Source organism: Mus musculus, chromosome 7, assembly GCF_000001635.26.
Source record: "Mus musculus strain C57BL/6J chromosome 7, GRCm38.p6 C57BL/6J".
NCBI lineage: Eukaryota > Metazoa > Chordata > Mammalia > Rodentia > Muridae > Mus > Mus musculus.
This window is the reverse complement of record NC_000073.6, coordinates 24,253,308-24,262,665: the sequence shown is the minus strand read 5'-3', so window position 1 is coordinate 24,262,665 and position 9,358 is coordinate 24,253,308. Positions and strand designations below refer to the sequence as shown.

At 47.5% G+C, this 9,358-nt stretch overlaps 1 protein-coding gene across 4 annotated transcripts; it reads right to left on the bottom strand.

Annotated features, from left to right (window-relative positions):
• Window positions 1-220: 220 nt before the first annotated feature.
• On the bottom strand, window positions 221-7,940 carry Zfp108 (zinc finger protein 108). 4 transcript variants are annotated; one of them, XM_017322374.2, is made up of 5 exons: window positions 7,787-7,907; window positions 7,712-7,754; window positions 6,776-6,833; window positions 4,087-4,213; window positions 221-2,538 (listed from the first exon to the last, which is right to left on the bottom strand). In XM_017322374.2, exons 3-5 carry the CDS (start codon window positions 6,788-6,790, stop codon window positions 752-754), a joined length of 1,929 nt encoding a protein of 642 aa, XP_017177863.1. In that variant the 5' UTR covers window positions 6,791-6,833; window positions 7,712-7,754; window positions 7,787-7,907; the 3' UTR covers window positions 221-751. The 4 variants fall into 4 exon arrangements, with proteins under 4 accessions (XP_017177863.1, XP_017177861.1, XP_017177862.1 ...); XM_017322372.2 differs by lacking the exon at window positions 7,712-7,754 and having other exon boundaries at window positions 7,854-7,940; XM_017322373.2 differs by lacking the exon at window positions 7,712-7,754 and having other exon boundaries at window positions 7,776-7,922.
• Window positions 7,941-9,358: the final 1,418 nt, after the last annotated feature.

Below are 9,358 nucleotides of genomic sequence, written 5' to 3'. Positions count from 1 at the left end.
TCCACTGCCTCCATGGCTAGCCACATGCAGTGACCAATTGGGGTTCTCTTGCTGTGGATTCTCTCTCTCCCATCTCCACCCTCCGTCCTTTTCCACTGCCCACTTACAGGTTTCTTGTTGTATTAATATTTAAATTAATTGGGGGTGGGGAATCTGCTACAATTTTCTGAGTTATAACCAGCCATTCCCATTGTATTTGCATCAGTATAAAATGTTAGCATTTCAGGAATCAGTGTTCTTTTTATTATATGGTGGGGAATCGAATTAGTCCTTTGTATAAACTGAAGTCCCGTGCTTTTAGGATGTTTATTGGCAATTTCTTCCATATAGTTGCTATAAGCTTTTTGCCAATTGGTTACCCACAGTGAAACAATCTCAGCATTAGTAGGAGTCACAATGATTTTCTGTTGGTTTGATTCCTGACAATTGACAAGTCTTCCTTTTATAATTAAATCAGAATCCTTTTCTATTATATAAGTCTCTCGTTTTTTGTTTGTTTGTGTGTATGCTAAGAAGGTCCAGTCTAAAATACTATCTTCCTTTTTCATAATGAGCTCAGTAGGAGAATGAGTTGAGAGCAAAATACCAAAATACCATCTCTCCTGAAGCTTCTGGGTTTGGTGACACTGGTAACAACCAGCAGCGTGGAGTCCACCTGAGTGCAGAACAAACCTAGGGTTTCCCTGCACTGTGGGCCCTCTAATGATAGATGTGGTCTCTGACTGAAGCCCTTACTGCAGATGCTGCAGATCTAGATCCTCTCTGTGGTGTGCATTTTCAAATGTGTGTGGAAGTGTGAGGCCTGACTGAAGCCCTTCCCACACTGCTGACACATGTAGGGTTTCTCTGCTGTGTGGACCCTCTGGTGAGAACTAAGCCCCGAGTTCCATCTGAATTCCTTCCCACACTCCTCACACTTGAATGGCTTCTCCCCAGTGTGAATTCTCTGATGGACTTGGAGACCGGACCTCTGGCTGAAGACTTTCCCACACGTGTCACATTTGTAGGGCTTCTCCCCTGTGTGTACCCTCTCGTGGTCCTGGAGGATTGAGGCCTGACGGAACCTTTTCTGGCACACATTGCATTTGAATGGTCTCTCGCCTGTGTGGACACTCTGATGGGCCTGCAGACTTGAGGCATGACTGAAGCCTTTCCCACACTCCACACACATATACGGTTTCTCTCCTGTGTGGACTCTCTGGTGATTGTGAAGGCTCCAGGTGAAATGCTTCCCACACACATCACATCTGTATGGCTTTTCCCTGGTATGAACTCTCTGATGGGCTTGAAAATTCGAGCTCTGACTGAAGCCCTTTCCACATACACTGCAGACAAATGGCTTCTCTCCTGTATGGACCCTCTGGTGTCTTTGGAAGCTTGAGGCTGAACTGAAATCCTTCCCACACTCTTCACATTTATATGGCTTCTCTCCTGTGTGGACCCGCTGATGGCTGTGGAGGTTGAAGCTCAAGCTGAAGCGCTTCCCACACTCATTACACTCATACGGTTTCTCCTCAGTGTGGACTCTCTGGTGGGTGTGGAGGTTCCAGCTACAGCTGAAGCGTTTGCCACAGTCTCCACACTTATATGGCTTCTCTCCTGTGTGAATTCTCTCGTGTATCTGGAGATGGTCCCACTTTGTGAAGCCCTTCCCACACACCTCACACTTGTAAAGTTTCTCTCCAGTGTGCACTCGGCGGTGGATGTTGAGATCCGAGCTGCGGCTGAAGCCCTTCCCACAGCTGTCGCACCTGTAGGGCTTCTCCCCTGTGTGCACTCTCTGGTGAGTCTGAAGAGTTGAGCTGTGACTGAAACCTTTGCCACACTCGTGACACCAGTAGCGCTTTGTTCCTAGATGAACACTTGGTTGAATGAGGACACTGGGGCTCTGCCTGGTGTCCTTGTGAGTACTATGCACAGGGGACTTCTTTCCTAAGAGGGTCTGTTGATGAAGTTCCAGACTAGGGCTGTCACTGAAGACTTCTTGGCCCTTGCTGCACTGGTAGGCCTTCTGTTGTGTGTAATCACAATCCTGGGTGAGGGATGACATGGGATTGATGACTTGATCACAGTCACCGCTGCTGGGGACTTTGTCTCTTTTATGCAGTATATTGTTATCTTGATGGGAAATGCAACTCAGCACGTCAGCACTGAGAGCCGACAGCTGTGCCTTATTTTTCACCCAAGTCTGAGGACAGTGTTTCCATTGGTCATGTCTCTCACTAGGATGTGATTTACTCGAAGAGCTTTGAGCGCCCCCAGACAGAAATTCTTGACTTTCAGTAATACCAGAATGGTTGCTGGTGAGCCTCTCAAGACAGCCATCATCCTCAGAGGCCCAGGGAGGCTTTTCTGCTCCCTTGTGGCATGGCTCCAGGAAGTGGGAACCCTTTCCTTGAGTGTTTATTCCATCTTCTGGAGTTCTGGCTAGTTTGTTGACATCATGGCTCGTCATTTGCCAGCATGGAAGCCGCTCCAGTGAAAGGCACCTTACTCCCATTGCATGAAGAGTCTCTATCTTGTTTGGACTCTGGCCTCCTGAAGGGAATATAGAACAGAAGGCGATATCAGTGAGGATGGGGACATTGAAGGGCTAAGTTCTCATTTATCTCTGGAAACATTAACTAGAGAGCAACGTCAGAGAGAAACAATGAGCTACAATAAGAGTGTGTATGTGCATCCAAGAACAAGCCTCATCTGAGCATGGTGGAGAATCTGGCGTGAGCCCAGGAGTGGAGGCTCAAGGTCATCTTCAGCCTCTGCTGAACACCTGCCTTGCAGGGCCCGTATGTAGCTGTGGAGACAGAGTGGGAGGAAAGCACTAAATCCACGCTAAGAGGCGCGGTGGTGCTCAGACACAGCCTGCTGCCAATGTCCAGCTCAAGGACGTTATTGTCTTTGAGAGCATACATGTGTAGGAGAGGATTGGGATAAACTTAGCACACAAGTTCGCTTGAAAACTATGAGAAGAGAGCTGAAGCATTGAGATGGCAAGACTCCAAACACTCAAAACAAGGTTGCTGATGAGGGAAAGGCTTGGGTGGGTGGGGTGCAGAATGCAAGGGCAGAGGCGAGTGGGTGTTATGGGAAATAATAAAAAAGGCTCCCACCAACTCTATCTAGTACTGGTACTGGTGGGCCACAACACTATATCCCAGTGGGGTCCCGCTCGGCGTGTTCTCACTGCTGAGCTACCCTCTCCCAGCTAGTGACTTCATCTTGCTTTTACACAACGCCCCCCACACCCCACGATCAGCCATGTCAACACCTGGTTACCTGGTAGAAACATGACTCTTAAAGCTTAATTATCCAATCAGATCTATATAACAACAAGATCACAATTTACAAGATGCCAATACAATAATTTCTGAGTCAATTAATAAAGATAAAGCTTTAGCCCAATTATTCTATCCTTGTGTGTCAAACACCTGCTCTCCGACCTAAGATCATCAGGCTCACAAAGGGGCAGGGGAAAGGGCTCGAAAAGAAGGGAGATCTCAGCTGCTAACTGAAGGCATCAGCTGTCCTGAAGGAATAGCAAAATCACAACAGTATCTGACGGGTCCCCCAAGGAAACTAGAAAATGACCTGAGAAAAAAATTATCAGGATGGAAAATGACGAAGGCGAGCTGGACATGTGGTGTGCAACACAGAGAGAGAGGGGGGGGAGGGGGAGGAGAGAGAGAGAGAGAGAGAGAAAGAGAGAGATAGAGAGAGAGAAAGAGAGAGAGAGAGAGAGAGAGAAAGAGAAAGGGGGAGGGGGAGGAGAGAGAGAGAGGTTGGAGAGACAACTCAGTGATTCAGAGTGCTGGCTGTTCTTCCAGAGGACCCAGATTGGGGTTGCAGCACCCACATACTGGCTTACAACCATCTGTTATGCTAGGTCCAGGATATCTAGTACCCTCTTCTTGCCTCTGTGAACACCACAAATGAATATGATGCACAGACATACAAACAGACAATACACTCAAGTATACATATAAAAAAACCCAAAAGAAATAAACCTAAAATGAAAGCAGTAGAGTGTAATTAAGACACAGGATGTGAACTTCTAACATCACCAAGGACACAGGGCCCCGTCCTCACCCACTGCCAGGAGGTTCCTGAAGTTCTCCAGCATCACATCGTGGTACAGCTTCCTCTGAGCAGCGTCCAGCAGCCCCAGCTCCTCCTTGCTGAAGACCACGGCCACGTCCCTGAATGTCACTGCCTCCTGTGACAGCAAGCACATGCCACCTCACTTTCACACCCCATTTTACTAGGACCTGAGCAACTGTTTATACAGAGCCTGTTGTCCCAGTTACAGCTTCTATTGCTGAGACAAATCACTGTGACCAAAAGGCAAGTTGAGAAGAAAAAGTTTATTTATTAGGCTTACACTTCCATATTCCTGTTCATTAATGAAGGAAGTCAGGATGGGAACTCAAGCAGGGCTGGACCACAGAGGCAGGAGCTGATGCAGAGGCCATGCATGTGTGCTGTTTACTGGAATGTTCATCATGGCTTACCCAGTCTGCTTTCTTATAGAACCTCGCACATAAACTGGGTGATAGTGGTGCACACCTTTAATCTCAGGACTTGGGAGGCAGAGGTGGGTGGATCTCTGTGGCTTCTAGGCCAGCCTGGTCTACAGAGTGTTACAGAACAGTCAGGCTACACAGAGAAACCATATCTAAACAAACAAACAAACAAACAAACAAACCAACCAACCAACCAAAAGAAGATACCTCCATTAGGACCAGCTTTAAGGCATTTTCTTAATTTTGATTAATGAGGGAGGGCCCAGCCCATTGTGGATGGTGCCATCCTCGAGTTGGTGATCATGGGTTCTATAAGAAAGCAGGCTGAGGAAGCCATGGGGAGCAAGGCAGCAAGTAGCACACGTGCATGGCTTCTGCATCAGCTCCTGCCTCTAGGTTCCTTCTCTGAGTTCTTGTCCTGACTTCCTTCAATGATGAACAACAATACGGAAGTGTGAGCCTAATAATAATCTCCTTCCTCCCCAACTTGCTTCCTGGTCATGGCTTTTTGTTGCATCAATAGAAACCCTAACTAAGACAGGCAGTGGTAGCACATGGCTTTAATCCCAGCACTCTTAAGGCAGAGGCATGATAATCTCTGAGTTCAAGGCCAGCCTAGTCTACAGAGTGAATGCCAACATAGATAGGGCTACACTGGGAAAGTCTGCCTCAAGGGTGGAGGAAAAGAAAGAAATAAAAAACCCTGACTAAGACACAGGCCTTCAGGAACCTTCTAGAACAGACAACCAGCTCATTCTGTGTGCTCAGGAACACACTCCTGTCAACAGTAGTCTCATTTAGGGTCAGGGGTGAGAGCACAGGCTCTGCAAGCCTTATGAACCCTGGTTCACACTTCAAGGCTCTGGCCTGAGGAGCTTAGGCTAACTTCTCCGTGCCTCAGTTTCCCCATCTGTGTAACAGTACCTCCATCACAGTATCCCTGAAGGGATGAATTTAAAATGAACCGTCCACATTGACACAATAAATATAGAACAAAATTTAATTCAGTAAGTGAAAGTTTCAGACAAGCTGCTATTTTTAATCACTTGCTAAAGTACCCAAGATTTTTAAAGTGTCCAGTTTAGGCCAGAATACAGAGAATCAGGGATACTTACTGCCTACAAATTAACAGAGAATATAGCCACTATTGTTGAAAAACAAGCATTTACTCCCTGGAACTGATGGCCCTGGGGAGCTGGGGAGCTGGGTACCACCATGGGAAGCACTCCCTTTTGCATTAGTGTTTCAGGTTCCTGAATCATGCCCCTGGGTGCTCAGCGTTGTATAATACATGCACTGTCTTTCTAGGCTGCTGGGGAGTCTCTATCAGAGCACACGGCTCATTCGATCCCAGCTTGTCTGTACACGTGTCTGTGAGTCTGTCCTTCCTTCATTCCTTCATCATCTGAATTGGATCAACCACAGAAGCCGTGCAGTTGGTGGCAGCCAGACGCTCCCTGGTTGTTCAGGAAATGAATGCACAGGACGCCCCGTGCAGGAAATATGAATGAACACTTTTCTGTGTGCATGTATGTGTGCACGCATGAATAGGCTACAATCCAACTTCTGGTGTCCTTCCTCAGGTGCTGTCTAGGGTAGTTTGTTTGTTTTTAGGACAGGGTCCTCCAGTGTCCTAGAACTTGCCAATTAGGCTAGGATGGCTGCCACTGAGCACCAGGACAGAGCAGCCTGTCCCAGAGTCCCCAAACCAAGAGATGCTACTTCAACAAGATTGAAGAAGAGAGACTCCTGAAAGCTGTCCTCTGAAGTCTACATCATGTCTTGACATGCTCACAAAGCACAAACCCAATACTAATGAAAAATTATTAAATGAAAAAAATCATAAACACGAGTATGAAGAACTCATACTTAATTGTAAAATAAAATTAGGCCAGAAGAGGGCGTTGGACATCCTCTAATTACATATAATTGGAGTTACGGGCAGTTGTAAGCTATCAGGTGTGAGTGCTGGGAACCAAACTGAGCCAGTGCTCTTAACTACTGAGCCATCTCTGCAGCCCACTTTTTCAAATTCTTTTTACTCATCCTTGTACACTTTCCCATGTGCAGTGCACTTTGAGCACATGTCCCACTGTCCTCTCTTATCCCTCCTCCTTCCAGACCTTTCTTCTCAGCAACTTCCCCTCTTCCTTCATGCAGTTCAGAGAGGCTCTGTGTAGAGCACTTGCCCGCCATGCAGGAGTCCTGTTTTCAATCCCTACCACTGTGGGGATGGGGGAAGCAACCCGACTTACCTGTAACTTGGTCATTGTTCTCTTCTCTTTGAGACAAGGCAGGGCTCTGGGAAGCAAGCTGGGGAAGAGAGGCTTCGTGAGAACACTGCTAGGACAGTTGGTCCACGTGGCTTCCTCAGCTTCTCCATCAGCCCCAAGGGCTGTGCGCGCTGACCAGGCTTTTCTGCCTACTTCCTACTAAGCCTCCGGGTTACCAGACTCACTCACCACATTCTCTATTTCTGGAAGCTTCAGGGGTGCTGGGCACTCTTACCTTCACAAGGCTGCCTGTGGTGATGGGTTTCCCAGAAAACACAAATGTTTAAGCAGCCCCAGAAGTCTGATGCATGCTGTGTCATGACTGACCACCAGCCTCAGAAGGGTCTGTCAATTGTGACAGCTATCTTACATGTTATTGTTTCCATACATGGGAGTGAAGTTAAACCTCTCTGTATCCTGCTCTAAAAGGCTTCATAATTAGCAAACATTATTGACCTGCCAGAGCCTCCAGAGTCTCTTTTTCCACATGCACGAAGATAATGACCAATAGAAATCTAAGCCCTGCAAGATGGCTTAGTGGGTAGAAGTGACTTCAGCTGAGCCTGATGGGGCGAGTTCGAGTCCCTGAACACCACACGGTGCAAGGAAAGACCTGACTCTCACAAGTTGTCTTCTGACCTCCATACATAAGCTGTGACACAACCCTCCCCTCTTAAATAAATAAATGCAAAACCAAACCAAATCAAAACAAAAACACATAAAAGTAAGAGTTGCCACTTAAGGCTTTATGACACTGGCCATCTGTCACCACAGCTTCTCTGCCAGGCTCCAGTGGGAAGCTAGACTCTCCCGGGGTTCCACCAGCAGCTGAGATGGGTCCAGGAATCAGGGCAGGAGGCCTCAGGCAGAACCCAGTTAAAAAGGACGGGTCGCTGCCACAGCTGCCCCGCTTTTCCCCGGAATGCAAACTCGTCTCTGAGAGGACACACCGGAATGCAAACTCGTCTCTGAGAGGACACACCGGAATGCAAACTCGTCCCTGAGAGGACACACCGGGGCACAGCGCACAGAAGGCCTGCGGGATGCTCCAAGCTCTCACCTCACTGGAAGGAAGCACTGCCAGGCAGCCTAGCCTTCTGGAGCTGAAGCAAACTTAGCTGCTAATGGCTCCAGAACTACAATTCCCAGAATGCCTCGGCGGAAGTTCATCGGTCTGGAGCTTTTTCTGGGACTACATTTCCCAGAACGAGAAGGTTCCAAGCTATTTTAACTAGAGTGAGGTCGGTGGAAATTGCTTTTTGGGAAATGTAAAAGTACCACTCTCGCTTAGAAAGGAAGTTGTGGGTCCAGACAAAATCAACAGTCTTTAGTCATATTTGGCCTTGTTTCGTTGAGAAATTTAAAATTGACCTTTATAGTGACTACCAGCTAAGTCCCATGGTTTAGAAATCTCAAAGGGTAGGTCTCTGTCTTGGCTGTAGGAAGGTGCAGTAACAGGACCAGAGGGCATAACTATCCTGGCTCCAGTTTTCAACCCTTTAGCCAGGGGGCTTATGGGGAACAGGGTCTCAAGTTTTGCCAACTTCTGGATAGAAAATTCTGTTCCTGAGTCAGATTAGCATAGGTAAGCTCTGGATGCCCTAGTGAGTTCGGTTAACATTCTGTCTAAGCTCCACCATACAGTTACCTGGCAACACCTAGGTATGCTCCTCCCCACAATTATCTGGCAACAGCCTGGTAGGCGGATCCACTATAAAAGTGGTTGCTTGCCCTCTCCTCTTTCTTTTGTCCTCTTGTTCTTTTGCTCTTCCCGTCTTGCTCCTGCTCTGTCCCCTCATACCTTCCCCCCTCTTTCTCCACGTGCTCATGGCCAGCCTCTACTCTTCTCCTCTACTTCTCTCTCCCATTCTCTGCCCTACTACCCTCTAAACTCCCCTCCCCAAGCCCTGAATAAACTCTATTCTATACTATACCATCGTGTGGCTGGTTCCACAGTGGGAAGGGATGTCTTGGCATGGGCCTGTTGAGGCACCCGCTTCCCCCATACCTCACCACACCCCTATAGAACGTATCCACCCCACCCCACCCCCATTTATCATTTTATAAACATATCAAGTTCTACTTCCCAGTCTGCATAAGGAGGGAAGAGGGTCCTAGGATTTGAGTATAATGGGGTGGTGGGTCTTACAGTTTGGTTTGCAGGTAAGTTCTATTTTAATGTAGGGGTCCCTGTCTGTCTTCCATCCTATCCCCTAATTTTCACATTCTCAGTGGTGGCAATAGAAAGTCCCTGGAAGGTTGCAAGTGGAACTTAAATCAGCAGGGCAGGTGCTACATCTACTCCAGTAGTGACACGTGCAACTGGCCCCAAAAACCTGGGCACTGTCCTGAGGCAAAAAGTCTCCTGGAACTGTGGCATCCTGAATAACGAATGCTCCAATGTCCATGCTTTAGTTGGTAAACAGATCTGTGTGCTTTCCCTTAATATTACTTTATTATAAGTGCTTCTAAGGATTCATTTTTGATATTTAGCTAAGTTAGATTCCTCATCAATCCTAGGCAGTCCTTGAGCCGACCAAGGGCTTTGAATTCAGTAAGAATGTT